The 17,001-nt window shown below is 37.8% G+C and overlaps 1 protein-coding gene across 1 annotated transcript in view; it reads right to left on the bottom strand.

The window, feature by feature from the left end:
• Positions 1-17,001, bottom strand: part of LOC149237796 (kinesin-like protein KIN-14L) — a 422,935-nt gene that overhangs the window by 287,331 nt on the left and 118,603 nt on the right. Inside the window, exon 9 of the mRNA XM_089372799.1 lies at positions 5,647-5,738. Within this exon, the coding sequence (XP_089228925.1) occupies positions 5,647-5,738 (92 nt within the window). The remainder of the gene's footprint in view (positions 1-5,646; positions 5,739-17,001) is intronic.

Genomic DNA, 17,001 nt, shown 5'->3' on the forward strand with positions numbered 1-17,001 from the left:
GAACATCAAAATGAAGTTTATTCAAACCAGAAGAAACCATTACACTTTAATCTAAATGTCATCAGTAAGTGTATAAACAAAAAAAAAGCAGCAGGACAAAAGATCATTGTCAGTAGTGATGCCCTAAATCATTAATATTCAGTTCATTTTGGACTACAACTTACAAGCATTCATTAGTAATGCAGTTTACTTAAATCATTTAAACAGGTAGAAATGTGCTACCAACCCCAGTGAGAAATCAACTTCTCTGCAATTGTAAAGTTTCTAAGTTATCTCATCCACTCAAGCGATTTCACTTCTTGTTCCCACTCTAAAGTTAACTCATTGAAGTCTTTTTGAAAACATAAACCAAAGAATCGTGTCCTAGGCAGTCTAACTGAACTAAATTTTCTTCACAACTTTGCCCAAAGCTTTCCATCGTGCTCTGCTTAGTATTCATCCTGAAGATGTTCAACTCCTGATTAAAATTGCATTCTATGATCTCCCAACCCTCTCCTTGATGCCACTGTAAATATATCTCCATTCTCTCATTCACCTTTTCTTCTCCCGAAAGGTTGACATCCATGCCATGTGCCTACTCCCAAAATTTTCCAGATAATCTCAGTCAAGATTTATTCTGCTTTCTGCAGTACTACATCAAGTTAAAATTGTCCAAAATCGCCTGTTGTAACACCACCGACCAGGCCCCTCTCAAATGATAATACAAATGTATGTGTAACATGAGGCTGGTAAGCCAGAATATGGAATAGGTTGGTGAGCCTGAAACTTGTTGAGGCTTGTATGCCCTGTGTGTAAGTACATGCTAGGCCAGTGGGCCAAGATATAGATGTGGTTAAGGCCCGTCTGCCTATGCAATGGGTCTGCAGATCGTGATTTATTAGGCTGGTGAGCAGAGACATAATTAATTAGGCTAGTGAGCCGAGAACCACTTTGGGGCAGTACACCCGTGTGTATGTGTGTCTATGTGTTGGGGGGTGGTGTGCCCGCGTGGATATGCTTTTATATGCTATGAGGCTAGAAAGCTTGGTGCAATAAATATGCTTAACTTATGCATATTAATAAACACATAATGGCTCCACACTGAATTAGACAAAAGAATATGGGGGGTTGAGACTCCATGGCAGGTAAAGGCGTCTTGATGAGAAGGTTATATTATAATATTATAATAATAAATAAAGGGGAAATATGTGTATAAAAGGGGTTCTCCCCTATGCATGGGGGTATCCAGTTAGACACTGAGACTGGACACCCAAGATGGCAGTAAGACTCTTGGAGCCCTAGAGCTAAGACCATCTCTACCCAGCAATAAGACATCCTAGAAGTGGTGGCACAATAGTCAAGACTCGAGGGACTATGGGTGCAGAGAACAACATGCACCACTTGGGCACAAGTTGATGGGGGATGTGAGTCTGCAGGTTGGAGGTTGTTAGGGTTTGAATTGTTTAATATCAGAGCCTGGAGGGTACCTAGATACTCGTGAGAGCAACAAGAACTCCTAGAGCCATAGGACTATGGGCATTCCTAGTCGACTGAGTGAGACACCCTGAAGGTGGTGGCACAGCCTGAGGGACTACAGGTGCAAAGAAGGGTGTGCTTGGGTGTACGTTTATGGGGAATGTGAACCATGAGTTTCAAAGATCGTCCCTATGCAAGTGAGTAAGATGAACTAGGGGTGGTGGTATAGCCCGAGGGATTGCAGATGCAAAGAAGGGTGTGCATGGTTTGGGTGTGGGCTGATGGGGGGTGTGAGCCCGTAGGTTGGAGGTTGTCAGGTTTGTACCTTGGCTCTGTCATGTTTCGTATGAGGTGCTTACCTAGCTCATGTAGCAGACGCCGAGTGGAGCCATGAACCCAACACGGGGGTGACCGGCTACTGAAAGAATTGAAGCAGTGTGGTCTATGGTTGGGAGGAACGCCGATGGTTTACAGCTAGTTGGTTGTTAACAGATAAGTGCTTCTATAACAATCAATTAATTTATGTTGCAATTTCGATGTACCCTTTTCTTTTACTATGAATGATATTAAATTGTTGCGCATGAATTTTAATCTTCTAGGCATTTGCATAAAATGTGCACGACGTGCATATCACCATGCCAAAAATAGAAACAAAGGTAAATACTTAGGTGACAAGGTATAACAGTAGTTGGCACCGAATTATGCCATGGTTGGAGGTCGAGGTATTGTTGGCATGAACAAATTAAAGAGAAAAATCGTATACTACTCGATTACGAAGGGCCACCGGGCATAAGTATACCAAATTGGCACTTACAATGACCCGGTCGTGGGCTGGAAATGTTACAGGCAAAGCCAACAATGGATCGAGGACATTATAATTGGTAGCAAAGCTATTGGTTTCAACACTTGGACCACATGGGCCAAAAAATTATCTCAGGAAAAGTCACAAGTTGTTGATGAATAGCTTGACATAACTCGCATAAGTGTAGGTGGATGAAATCGTCAACTAAAGATGAAATAATGGTGAGGTCGAACCAGCATTTAAGGTTTATGATGAAAAGAAATTTGACTTGGTTTTCTAACCTCACTTCTCCTTTGCATGAAAAGATAAAACTCAGAGTAAACATCATGATTTCAAGCTTTTAATAGCTATTCTAGGAGATTGGACTGCTTTTCTTTATCAAATCAGCTTGAGAGTCTTATTCACATTCATTTTCTTGGATAGGAAAATGGTAAAATAATCCTTTCCCAATATGGCCTAGTCAAAGTGAGTCACTTCCTTTAGATACTCAACAAATTCAACGACCAGATATAACCTATTTCAACCAAATGTCAAAATGAGCCTAGCTGGAAACATAACCAATACGCAAAGTCAGGTTCTTTAAGCCTTCCTCCTAGCTGCCACATGTCATATTGATGAGAAAAACAACTCGCTCAACATTGCCCTTAACCGCTCACTCTTTCAACCACTAGAATCTCAAACCATACCTCCATTGTTCGCTCTGAACCGTGACATTCATCCAGTATCTATCATACATAAAAACTACTAATTATAGACATGCCCAAAAAACAGTGTTTCTCTGAAAACAAAAAGTAGAAAAGATTGATAATGAGAAGATAGAGCATCAGTCTATCTTGTGAGAAAAGCAAAAAAGTGAGAAAAAATTAGCACCTTCCATGCAAATGAAAATAGTCTCATTGGCCTTGCATTTTTACAGCGATTAAGGATATCTAATCATCTTTGTTGTGTGGGCCATGGATCTCTAGATTCTAAAAAAGGAAAAGTACCAAAAATAGCACTTTGCTAGAATCTAATGAAATTGAGTTTGGAATAAGCCCTAATCAATGTCAATACCTAGATGCATCAGAAGTGAGACCGGTGAGATGAAATCTCACTAGATCTTAACCCTCTAGTTAAACAAGTACTACTAGGGGTTAACCGGTCCACACAAAAGCAACAAATCTGAAGCTCCCGGGTGATGACAATCCACAAGCAAGGCTCCAAGATAGGGATGTGCCTCATCCAAGGTCCAACACTCTTCCTTAGGGGCTCCAAAACTCTAATGTCTCTCCTAGACCATGTGTTCCTCCAGGTCCACTCCACCTACATGATCATTTACCACAACCTAGGCATCCCCAAGTCAACTCCAAGGCTCTGTGCAAGCTTCCAAGCAACCCAATGTTTTCTAAGGCTTAAATGGCCTCCTTTGAAATGCCAAATGCCTGTCCTCTAATATAAGGCATTCTTCTAGCAAAACATCTCTTCATGTGGCTAGCATACATAATGTAACTACTCTATCTAAAGATCTCCACCATTCCAAGGATGAATGTCAATCAAGCAACCACATGAGGTCTAGCAACTAATGTGTAAGCCACCTCCAATGTTCTAGGAAACCGGATTCGTCCTAAACCCCCTGCGAATCCTGAATCCGGCGAATCCGACACGATTCGGTCCGGATTCGTGTCCAAATCACAGGACACGTCGTCTCTGTTTCGGACACGTCGTGTCCGAGGGCGTGTCACGATTTTCAGGGGCGTGTCGCGATTTTAGGACACGTGTCCGGTTTTCAGGACTCGCTAAGCTCAGCGCGGGTATGAAAAGGGCGTGTTTGCTCATTAATATTTTCATTTGGTAAGTGATTTGTGTTGTTGCAGCAAGGAGTAGAGCATTTTGGCAGCTTCATAATCAAGTCTAGGCCCTAGTATTGATATACTATTCATGGTAATGTTAAATTCTTAAAGTAAAAGTGACATTCTCATTAATCTTCATTTTCATCCTTTTACTTAAATTGTTAACATTACCATGAAATGACTCAGGATGTTTGAGAGTGGTTCCGGCCTCATTGGATTTCATATGGAGAAAGTAGAATTTTAGATTTCATTCAAAATCCAGCAGACTTATCAGTTTTTCAGGATTTTAGGATTGGGGATTGCAATGTTTCCATTGAATTTTGTCATGTATTAGGGTATGGAACTCGTATTTAATCAAGAGCACCAAACCAAGAGCTTCTGAATATGTCGCTCCCGCTCCCGTTTTTGCTCCCGCTCCCCGCTTTCGCTCCCGCTCCCAAGTAACACTGTTCCTGATGATATGGGTCTGGACACCATTGTTGAGTTGGCATTGGCCAACATGGATCTCAATGATCCAGTGCTAGAGCCTGTTAGATTTGATGACTTAGAGGGGTCAGCCTCCATACCAGCAGATGCAAAGGCGACTATGGATACAGGGGAGGAGGAGGATGTAGAGGAGAGCAGTGGGGACCATGATGATGGGGACAGTGATGCTGATTCTGATGCTGATTGATGCCTTGAGGCTTGTATACCTGTAGTTGTTTTATATTTTCTATTTCTATTTGCCATTGGCATTGCACCAACACTACCTATGTAACACATTTTGATTTGATGACTTAATGAGAAAACTACAGTTGTCAGTGTGTTTATCTTACTATCTTGTAGTTGTAAGTTGTCTTTCAGTTATGAATTATGAATCATGATTTAAATTTTTAATAGATTTATCATTTATGTGACCAGTACCACTGACATTTATTTGAATTTTGTATGTACTATGCATGCTAATAGCTATAGATGAAGATCTATGTTTGAAATCAATAAATTTGTATCATTAATTAAAATTTGTGTAAGAAATATGATAATATCTAATTTTTAATATATATCTATATATATATATATATATTTTTAAATATATATATTATATATATATATATATATATATATATATTAATAAAATAATATATAACGTGTCCTGTTCTGGGGGGTCAGCGTGTCCCGAATCCGACACCTCGAATCCCGAATCCTACGTGTCCCGAATCCCCGTGTCAGGTGACTTAGCCAATGTTCAAGTCCATCACAGATTGATTAAAGTCTAACCATACACTATGCACACCACATTTACGAAGCACCCCCGACCATGCATGGTGCAAAACAATTTTGGAGTATATCCCCAAAAGCTAACACGAAATAGGTCAACACTGAAGATAATGCAATTAATGGAAAGACAAACACCTTCTTCTTGTATCATATAACTTAATCTAGAGGACACATTCCAAGTTTGGTGACAAATTTCGATATTAAATGAATGATAAGAAATATGTTAAAAATATATAAAAACATGGATTCAATATCAAACAATTTCCATTCCAGATTTCTAGATATCATAAAATCAAGCAATACCTAAAGAATCTGAGAGCATTTGAGTGAGCCTTGAGTTATTATAAGGTACGTGGTCCTTCTTTGATGTCAAAGCAAATAAAACATCCCCCAACCTGCAAGAAAAATTTAATATGTTGAGTACAAAACAACAAATAACTAAGATTAGAAAGTTAACAATGTGATTGCTATAAACATAATACTAATATAATTAGCCTAATGAAAGGTCAAAGGACACATAGCCTTTCACCTTGTGACCAGTCAATGTGTAGTAGATCATCACGAGGCTCATTGTACCCATCATTCTTATCATTCTATCAATATTTATTATTCAATATATATTTATACACTTGCAAAAATCTCCTCGCAATCAGTTATAATTAGTTTGTTTATCTCATTTGGTATCAAAGTTATCAATTGGTATATGATGGACTAGATAATAGAAAAGCTATCAAGTGGGTCAATGAAATTGAAGGGATTTTTGCTATGAACCCACTTGCTGACGAACTAGGAAAAATATCAATAGTTTCCCCATACTTAGAAGGTGATGCTTATGATTGGTTCAGCTGGTGGACAAAGAAAACACATGGTTTATCTATTAATTGGAAAATGTTCACAGAAGATCTACTAAAGAGATTTCATAGGAAAATGGCACATTTATTAGGTTCAGTCATTTACAGAAAAAAGGAACAATTAATGAAGATAGCCATGAATGAGAAGTCCCAACTACTAGATTTATGAATCTTATAAAGGAACAACTGCTAAAATTGTATATTTCAGGATTAACACCCATTGTTCACAACAAGCTAAGACTATCAAGACCTAGGAATTTGATTGGCAAAATAAATAAAAGAAATATCAATGCTCAACATGATCTAGCTTTTGGATTCTAAAAGAAGACAACCAATTACAGTGCAATAGGTGATTACAACAGCACTTAGATAGTAATAAAAAAAGGAAACAATCTTCATAAATGTGGTAAAAACTGGATTCCAAGACATAGATGTGAAGACATCTCATGACACTACTATAAAACAGTGGATAGGAATCAAGTACAAGTCCCAAACCAAGATAATGAAATCACTATATCATACAACTAAAATTTTGCTGGTGACAAAACACCAAAAGTATCACTAGCTTAAATATCATGTGCCCATCAAAATCGAAATGAAAAGGAGAAACTTAAAATACAAACAATCATTCCAAAAGACCAAATATAAAAATTGGTTACAAAATACATTCTACCACATCTCAAAAAGGTAACAAGATCTAGTTTCCAGGGAAAGAAGAAAGCAAACCTACAATGCCACAGGAAACCATGACAAGTGAATCACAACCTAAAACCTGAAAGCTTAAAGGAGTCATAAAAGATAGGAATGTAATAGTACTTGTAGATTCTGATAGATTTTGGTAGTGCTCTCTTGTCGCTCAAATTGTACACGTGAATGTGACAACACTCAGGGCAAGGGCCATCACTTTGGTCCTGGCCCTCTACGTTTAGGTTGTCTCCCTACAGCAGGCTAAGCGGGGTAGTCCCTATTAATGAAACAATGAGTTCGGGAAACAGAACTAAATAGCTTAGCAACTTGGTTGAAGATAATTGGCAACCTCAATCATTTTGCACAACTTAATTAGATTTATTACAATTATCACCTAGAGACCAGTGCCTTAGGAGTCAATTTACTTGCACAATGATTATCAAATTCCAAGTTACTGGATGAAAGTTGCTGCTAGGATGAAAACTCTCCTATATGAGACGCGACACCTAGAACTAAGTGAAATACAAACTCTTGGTTAATTTTAGACTAAATGTCTATTCTAAGTGAATGCTTTCTCTCAACTGTTTCTAAGCTAGTCTCAATGTAAGTTGTGGGGAGAAACCCAGGGGAAGAAGTCTATGGCCTTATTAACGATACCAACACTGGGGTTCTAACCACCCGAGTGCCTCCGGCACTGCAGCGACTATGGCCCTAATGACTGCAAGGTCACCGTGCTAACCACAAGTGAGGGTCTAAACTTTGCAAGCTGGGTGAGAAAGGTGTTCCTATCTTCTTTTAACCAAACTTATGCTTGGAGGTATATTTTAAAGATGCACTTCTAATCCTAGAATGATAGGCAAGATTATGAGTGATTGCTTTAAGTGAGATTAATAAATGGCTTTTAAGTACTTCAAGTTGAATTATTTAAGATTTAATGCTTATGATGTTCAACACAAGAGCATACAAGAAGTACTTCAGGAACAATTATCGGAACAATCTCAACTAAAGCAAAATGCCAATGTATCACTTGTTTTGCTAATTAAAGTGCTCAAAACCAATTTTTCCAATGGATTAAGGAGACAAGCAACATCCAATTGATTATCCAATACAAATTTATCAATGGATTCAATATGTAAATTAGAAACCAAGTGAGACAATAAGGAATGCTGAAGAGATATATAGAGTGACTTTATCAATTAGCAATCTCATTGTTATTTGAAAAATGAGAGGAAGAACAATGTTATATCACTCTAGCAATTAGTCACAATGTTGCTCAATAAACAAGATGCTCTAAAAGTAACAAGAGAAAGGACAAGATACACTTATGCAATGTCAATAGATCTTTAGAGCATTAACCATTATTCAAGCCTCACAACAAGATATGCAATTAGATTCTCTTCACAATGAGGTTGATTTTATCAGAGCACAATTTCATTAGATGTTGGAAAACACTTAAATGAAAAACTATGCCAGTGATACAAAATGACAAGAGTAACCAGCAAGACAATAATTATATTTCCACAATGATTAGTCCAACCACTTAGAGAAAATCCACTAAAATCACTTTGCCAACGAGAGAGGGTGATCCTTAAAAGCCTCAAAATGATTTTCTTGCGAATTTCGGTGTTCCTCTAGCACTGTTAAAATTTATATCAGAAGCATAGATACAAATATCAGACCTTAGAAATCATAGGACAGTCCTCTAAAATCACTTAGAAAGTCATGCATGCAATGCCACAATGTTTTCTTATCACTTGGGATTAAACGTGAGATGATTGTAGAATTATGCCAATGTATTTTATAGCTTATTTAAGATGTGTATACAGAGATTATACTGCTGTTATGAGGTAACTGCAGAACTGATATGCAACATAAAGGGAAGAGATGTGGCTAGAACCGCTGTTATGAGGTAACTTCAGAACTGATGTGCAACAGAAAGGGAAGAGATGTCGCTACAGAACAAACCCTTGGCCCTAAGGCCTTGCTAGATGGCTTGTTGACTTCCCAAAGTGTACTAGAGCTCTTTCAAACATCTGCAACACAAATATTAGCCTTGAAAAAAATGGATCAGCCCTCTTGTGACTGAAACTAGGGCTTCTAGGGCTAGATGATGGGCAAGTGGGACTTCAAGCCCTTGAATCCTCAATGACATGTCTGCAAAACCAAATGTTAGTTTGAAAACACAATGTATTAATGGCAAAATAATTATGAAAACCAATTTAAACCCTTGCCAAACTTACCATAAACCTGCAATCACAAATATTAGTGTCAAGTTGAAGTGCCAAACTCAGAAAATAGCCCAAAAATGACTGCAACTAAGGAAAAAGAGGCCTAATAGGCATGTGGCTATGGTGGGGAGGCCCCCTAGGCCTGCAGCCAAGAGAGAAAAGTCCTAAAAGGGGTGCAGCTGCCACCAAAAGGCCTCTAAGGCCTGCAGCAAGGAGGGAGATCCCTCTATAAGGCTGCAGTTAAGAGCAAAATGGCCAAACAGGCCTGCGGTTGGGGAGAAGAGGCCCTAAAAGGGCTCATCCTAGGGCTACAAGCCCTTCTAGGCCTGAAGCTGCCTAAGGCAAGCCTCCTAAAGGCTGCGGCAAGGAGAGATGAGGCTCATAGAGCCTACGGCTAGGGAAGAGATCCCTCCTAGGGCTTGCGGCTACCCTCAAGTGCACTCAAACCCTTGAAAACAAGAGAAAAGGCCCTCACAAGGTGATAAAACCCTCTTCCAAGGGTTGCCGCCTTCTTCTACGTTGAGCAAGAGTGACCTAGAAGGCTAGAACTTACCCTCAACGGCCTAGATCAAGCTTCCTCTCTTCATGAGCTTGATTCCTCACCTGTAAAATGAAAAAATTGAGAGCCCAAATACCCAATATATACAAAAATTTCAAATTTAACCCCAAGACTACACAAATAATAAAAAATGTTAGTATTAAAATGCAAGGGTTAATGGAGAAATAATTTACAAATATTTACAATATTTACAAAAGTAAATTAGCTCTTAATAGCATGTAAATTTCGTTATAGCACAAGGGTGATAGATCAGATTTTTGAGAGATTTTAAAATAAATGATGCATGTAAATGGGTCACCGGCTCCAACCCTCCTACAAAGTACCCTACAAAATGAAAGTTCAAAATCCAAACACGGCCGATTCTTCTCCACAATCTGTGAACTTGGAGACCAAGAGCTAGCATACCTATAGATTTCTATTGAAACTTAAAAGATGAATTGTTAGATCATGAGGGATCTAGATCTACGGGTATAGATCTAAACCCAACACTTAAGGCAAGATACCTGTACCAATAGATGTTTTGTCTTGCAGCAAATGAAATAACAATTTATAAAGTGCATATAATATAGAGCATGAAAAATTACTTGCACATACCACAAATCAATAGATAGAAGAACACCATGAATTGAAACCCCAAAGTCTTTCTATTATGAGAAATACAATTCCAGCAAAGCAAGGCTCTGTACATGCGTTACAGATTACATCATCCAAAGATGAAATGGGGAGCTTGATAGCTTCCTTGGATAGAAAACGAGAGCGAAAAACCCCTCCAAGTAGAAATAACAGCTAGTTGGCTTGATCATCAACAAAATAATCTCATCCGTTGATCTTCTTTTCAAAATAACTTGATCTCCACTGCTGATTTTTTATTTTGGAGGAAAAAATTGAATTTCTCTTAAAACCCCTTTTTTATTAAAATCCAAAAAAAATAATATTTTGGACTAATATCCTTAAAAAAATCACTTTGACTTAACCATCAAGGTCCAAGGGGTCAAATTTTCTTTAAAAAAATCCAATTTTCCCTTAGTGGAGGACCTCCACAAATTAATTCTTTTTTCACCCACGAATTTTTTTTGATGATTTTCCACTTGGAGAGAATTTAATTTCTCTCAAATTATTTTTTGACTCAAAAACAATTAATTTTCTGGCTAATTATTTTCTTTTCATTTTTGTCAGAAAAATTAATTAAATTAAATGACTAGAGGGAATTATTTTTTTCACCCTCAAATATTTTAGCCATGGTGTCTAACTATGAGTAACCATGCACTAAAATATTTTTTACATCAAGATATTACAAATTAATTCAACCCTTAGAAGGGGAAATACACATTTAGACATAGGCTCTGAAGACACTACCCAATTCTGTGACACAATATGATCTATTATGAAAAATACATAGATTCAATAAACACTAGGACTCACCTAAGACCCTGTCAACAAATTCCACCCTAACTTTGGGGTATATCTGGGAGAAAACCTCTATCGATTATGTGCTTTTACAAACACACATAAGTCGAGGAGTTAAAAAAGTCCCCAGGATGAAATCCTTTGACAAGAATCATAGGATTACCTAGGTGTTGTTACATGGCTTTATATTCATACTAGAATCATTTACAATACTAAAAGTAGAACTTGGGTTTACAATGAAAAAATCAATGTTGAATGATGACTTTGATCTTCGAAAAAATTGGTCCGCTACTTTGTACCCTACTTGTTGGACTGTTGACACGAGTGTGGTCAACATATGGCTCTACTTGAGGACACGATGCTTCACTGAAGGAATGTGAGAATCCAGAAATCCTGTGTCCAAGAAAACAAAGAAACATCATGCTAATATCCACTCAAAATCAAAATCATCATGTATACATAATCAATATATAGACCATCTGCTGGAATAGAAATCCTATTCTAACATATGAAAGATGAAAACATAAAATATAAATGTATGAAAAGAAAACTAACTAGTGACAGAAATAAAATCCTATCTAAGAGAGTAGGGTTAGAGATACAAAACAGAGGATGCCCTATGGCAACAGATGCCATCCATATAGTACAACTTGAGCATTTGTCTGTTTGTTGGCAGTTCCAAAGGATCGCCTTCCAAAGCACTCAGATGGAAAGAATTTGCTTAAGCAATTCCTTTGATAATATAAGGTCCAAGCAACAAGCTATCAAACTTTCCATCATTGTTAAACTTCTCATTTATACGGTCCCATAATAATACCATATCTCCAACCCATAAAGATTTGTTTCAAGATGATATGTCAAAATTATCCTTTACTTTGGCCTAACTTTTACAAACGTTATCAAAGGTATTCCTATGAGCCTCGTCAAGTTCCATGATCTGATCAATTCTTTGTTGCACCACATATTTGTCATTAGTGAAGTGTTGAAGAAGTTGAAAAGACGGAAGCTTGAGATGAACAGGTAAACTTACATCCAGACCATAAACAAGTTCAAAAGGACTTTTCCCAATATCCTTTTTCTTCGTGATTCTGTCAACCCATAATGCATATTTGATCTTGTTGTCTCGAGACCGCTTGTTATCTCTCACAAACTTCTTGATAATAGTTATCAGATTATTGTTGCTTGTTTCTGCAAGACCATTACCTGAGGGATAATAGTTCGAAGAATGAGATAGAATAATGCCATACTTGAAACAAAAATATGAGAACTCGGAAGAACTGAAATATTTGGCATTGCCTGTTGTAATTTTAGTTGGAACACCAAACAAAGTAATGATCTTATTTTCAATAAAGTCCACGACAACTTTCTCAGAAGCATGCTTAGTTGGAATGGCCTCAACCCACTTCATGAAGTAATGTCGCAGTCAAAATCAATGATTAGCCATTACTAGAATTATCACTGAATTTACCAATGACGTCCAATCCCCAATGCTAAAAACGAGCCTCAACTACAATTGGTTGCAGGGGCAAAGCTGCTAATTTTTTCTTTCTAGTGAAAAGCTGGCACTCCTGGCAACTTCTGACAAACTTATGCACATTCGCAAAGATAGTAGGCCAATAATATCCAGTGCGCAAAATTTTGTGGGCAGTGGTTTTTGCCGCAAAATGACCACCACAAAACCCTGCATGGAACTCAGTGACAAGTCTCTTAGCTTCAGTCTCATCTACTCGTTTGAGTATTATTCCATTCGAATTCCTCCACCCAAGGCCATCCTTTAAAATACAATACTTGGATGCCTTTAGCCTAAGAGCCCTCCTCTTGTGAACCACCAAGTGGTTAGGACATGTAAGGTTTGTCAAATAGTAGATAATATCTTTGTACCATTCGATCCCTCCCAACCTCTGAAGCTCGTCGAAAAAGGAAACTTCAGCTATATCATTATGGCAAACTAACTCCAATGCCTTTCCGTTACTTTTTGTCAACATCTAAGCTAATCCCTGGCCTTTAACAAGCTTAGTTGGCCTAATCTCCAAATCATATTCCTAGATCTTGGTCACCCATTTGGAATGAGTCCCTAAGCAATTAGTTTGTGTTAATATATCCTTGACTGCAAAATGTGGAACAAAGGTAATAAGTTTAAAATAACCCACATATGTCCCAAAATGCTTAAGGGGCTTGACTAAGGCAGAGGCTTGTTTCTCCATAATGTTATAATTCAATTCTAAATTTTGCAACGATTTTCTCATGAATATTCTCTATTTTTCTCCAACAAGACGCACGTTATAGTATCCTCAGAAGCAAAAAAAAAAAAAGATAATAAATTCCTTTGAATAATATGGGCTGACAAGGACATCATCCTTAATATCCTAAAATCCCTTTTTACATTTAGCTTTCCAAATAAATTTAGCATCTTTCTTCAACAAACATTGTATGTGCTTAACAATTTTTGCATAGTTTGGAATGAATATTCTAAGGAAATTGATCTTCCCCAGGAAGGGCTGAAGGGACTTAACATTGTCTGACAAGGGGATCTGCTAAATAGCCTTGACCCTCTCCGGGTCAATTTTGATACCATCTTTGGAGATAATGTGGCCCAACAATTTCCCTTCAATTATCCCAAATACAAATTTGGCAAGATTCAATGACATGCCAAATTCTCGACATCTGTCAAATAATTGTCTAAGATGATTCATATGAGCTTTTCCGTCTTTCAAGAAAATTGTGAGATCATCCTAATATATCTCAATAATCTTACCAATTAAACCCTTGAAAGCATAGTCCATGGCCCTCTGGGAGGTAACCCCTGCAATTATTAATCCAAAAGGCATTCTGAAATATTCAAACGTACCCCAAGGCATGGTGAAGGTTGTCTTATGTTGGTCTTCCTCTTTAACCCAGACTTGATTATAACTAGAGAAACCATACAATAATGACATCATACCAGAACCAGTTATCCTTTGAAACAGATTTTCCATGTTGGATGGAAGATAACTGTCCTTTTTGCAAGCCAGATTAAGATTTTTGAAATCAACACAAAACCTGATTGTACCATTCTTCTTTCTAACAATCACCAAGTTGGAACACCAGGATGAATGTCGAGTCTGTCTAATGATACCAGCAACGAGCATCTTTTGCAATTCTTTTTGAACTAGAGGGGCTAACTTAGGATTGATTTGCCTAAGCTTTTGCTTGAATGGTTTAGCATCTTCATCTTTTAAGGGAATAGTATGCTCCATAATGTCTTTCCTGTAACCCTTAAGTTCATCATATGAAAAAGCCAAGACATCATGGTATTCAATGAGCAAATAAGTACCTTTACCAATTTTGACAAATTTTAGATCTTCAGGGAAACCGATATTTATTTCAATAAATTCTCCTGGGTCAATTTTCTTTTCCTCACTATTTTTGGTAGCATCATTTCTATCAAAAAGTTGTTCCATAGCAACAATATCTCTTGGGGTAGGATTTGTCATATCCCTACAATTAGAACCAGACCCCTCCTCCTTAGAACATGCCTGAAAATCTTCAAACTCTTCTAAGTGGTTAAGAAAACAAATAATTTGCTTCTCACCATCAAATACTTGCCAATGTTCGATATTATTCAGGACCGATGGTCTAAAGATTGCCTCCATTTTGACCTTATCCTCAATCATATTATCAGATATTTTTAAAGTAGATACAACCACAACAAGTTCATCGACTTGACTGTTTCTCTATCTAGGAATGGCTTGCAGATCAAAGGCATCAAACAATTCAATAGTATCCCATACAACATTTTGGTACCTTTTGAGTCTATCATTTTTGCATGAAAATATACCTTTGACTTGTTTAATGATAAGATCAGAATCCCCTTTAACATTAAGCAATTTTATCTTGAGGTCCCTAGCTAACTCAAGACCCATCAGCAAGGCTTCATATTCAGCCACATTATTAGTAGCTTCGAACTCCAGTCGAAAGGAAAATTTAAACACATGTCCCAAAGGGGATACCAAAACAATCCCAGCCCCTTTACCATGCTTAGAGCTAGCACCATCAAAATTCATGTACCAAATCTGACTCTTTGATTCAATCTTATGCTCTAGTGGGGTTATAGAATTGGAAAATACAACATAATTTCCCTTGTTGGATTGTTTCACAACCAGCTCATTTTGAGGGTCTATAGGACAGGCCACTTCTGGGACATTCTCAACTTCAACAAACCCACTGCATGGAAAACAAGACAAAGGAGATGCGTGTTCATTCTTGGGATCTTCTATCTGGGGAGCCTTAATAGTTTCCAAGACTTTAGACCTTTGGGAATGAATCTTGACAATATCATTGATAGGTAGAGAGATTTTTGCATTACTAATCCATTCTCCTAAATAAATATTCAAATGAAGGTCACAAACATTAGAGGCAACTTCCTTTGTGATTCCAAAAACGTGTTCCTGAGATGGTTGTTCTTCAGGAAACATCTCCCTCTCATTTTCAACGTTGTTTATACTAGAGGGAATGAGAGTCTTAACACTACAAGTATTCCCAATAACTTCTATCCAGTCCTCTAAAGGCAAGGTATGCTCCTTTCCAAACATATTAACCTAATACTTTGTTGTCATGAAACCACCATACAAGATTCTTCATTATGGAAGGTTTAGCTTGGTCTACAAAAAGACAAAGCTTAAGCAACAATATCTGCATATTCAGGTGGATCAAGAGGTTTATGCTCAGTTGAAAGATCCTTCCTTGGCCATACATTATTATTATTATTCCTAGGATGCACATTATGAGCTTGATTTCCTTCCATTTGAACTAGCCTAGCTTGCATGGCATGCCCAATTCTCATTTCCTTGATCATTTGACTTAACTCTTTAAATGGAGCATGTTGTACTTCTTTAACCTTTTTCCCTTAGCTTTAACAGGACCTCTTTCAAAACCAGGAATTTCAGACTTTCCAGATGCTTTCTTATCATTTTCCAATTCCTTAGCTAAGGCCTGAGCAGCAGCAAAATTAGTTCGCTTAGAACGTCTTAACTCATAAGAAGTATCAACAATAAATACATTGAGATACTGTTCTAACAAAGATTTATCAGTTGGCTTGTAGTCTTGATGCATTTCCCTGACGATGCCAATGAACCTTTTATTGAATTCTTCCCCCATCTCATTTCCATTCTTCTTAATGGAGTTGATAACTTCAAGAAAATATCTTCCTTCCCTCTTATCCCCATATTTATCTTCAAATGCACTGATGATAGCTTGTAAGGAAAGAATCATTAGGTTTGTCCAAGAACTAGTGCATCTCATCTCCTTCCAGAGAAAGAACAAAGAGCCTCATCTTAACATCTTCATGATTATATGCAACTCTGTTAACATGTTTGGCCAAGAAGGCTGTAAACTGTGAAAATTCTATCACTGCAACAACTGATTTATTTTACCTACTTATTTTCCAATAAGTTATTTACGAAAAACCTTCAGTAAACATTAAAATAACTTATGTTGCAGATATCACACCATAATACGGAAACAAACACATGCACAAGAATCACCACATCAACACAGGTATTTGAGACAAATGTCCGCGGAAAAACCCAATGCAGGAAAACCGATGCAGCATAGGAGAATTTTATTATTCAACAATTCTTCAATACAACTGGGTGCCAAACTGGCTTACCCAATAGAGAACAAATTCTCCAGCACTTCTCCCAACCTCAATGTCGGGCTGATTGGCCTCTACGCAGTTCCCAGACCTACTGCTTCAGCTCCTGCCTCTCTGCGTCAGCGCTAGGCCTCTCTGTGTCACCCATGGAGGCCTTTCAATGACTGCGCAGTCTGCTGCCTCTGCGTCTGCCTGAGAGGCTCTGTGTCTGCCTCTCCAACCTCTGCACTGGTCTTCTGGTGTTGATCCCAACTCTTTGTTCCGTACCCGCTACCTCCTGCTGCTGCTCAGACC

This window comes from Pinus tabuliformis, chromosome 8, assembly GCF_031772625.1.
Source record: "Pinus tabuliformis cultivar Carrire ecotype Pingquan chromosome 8, CPIR1, whole genome shotgun sequence".
Classification (NCBI taxonomy): Eukaryota; Viridiplantae; Streptophyta; class Pinopsida; order Pinales; family Pinaceae; genus Pinus; species Pinus tabuliformis.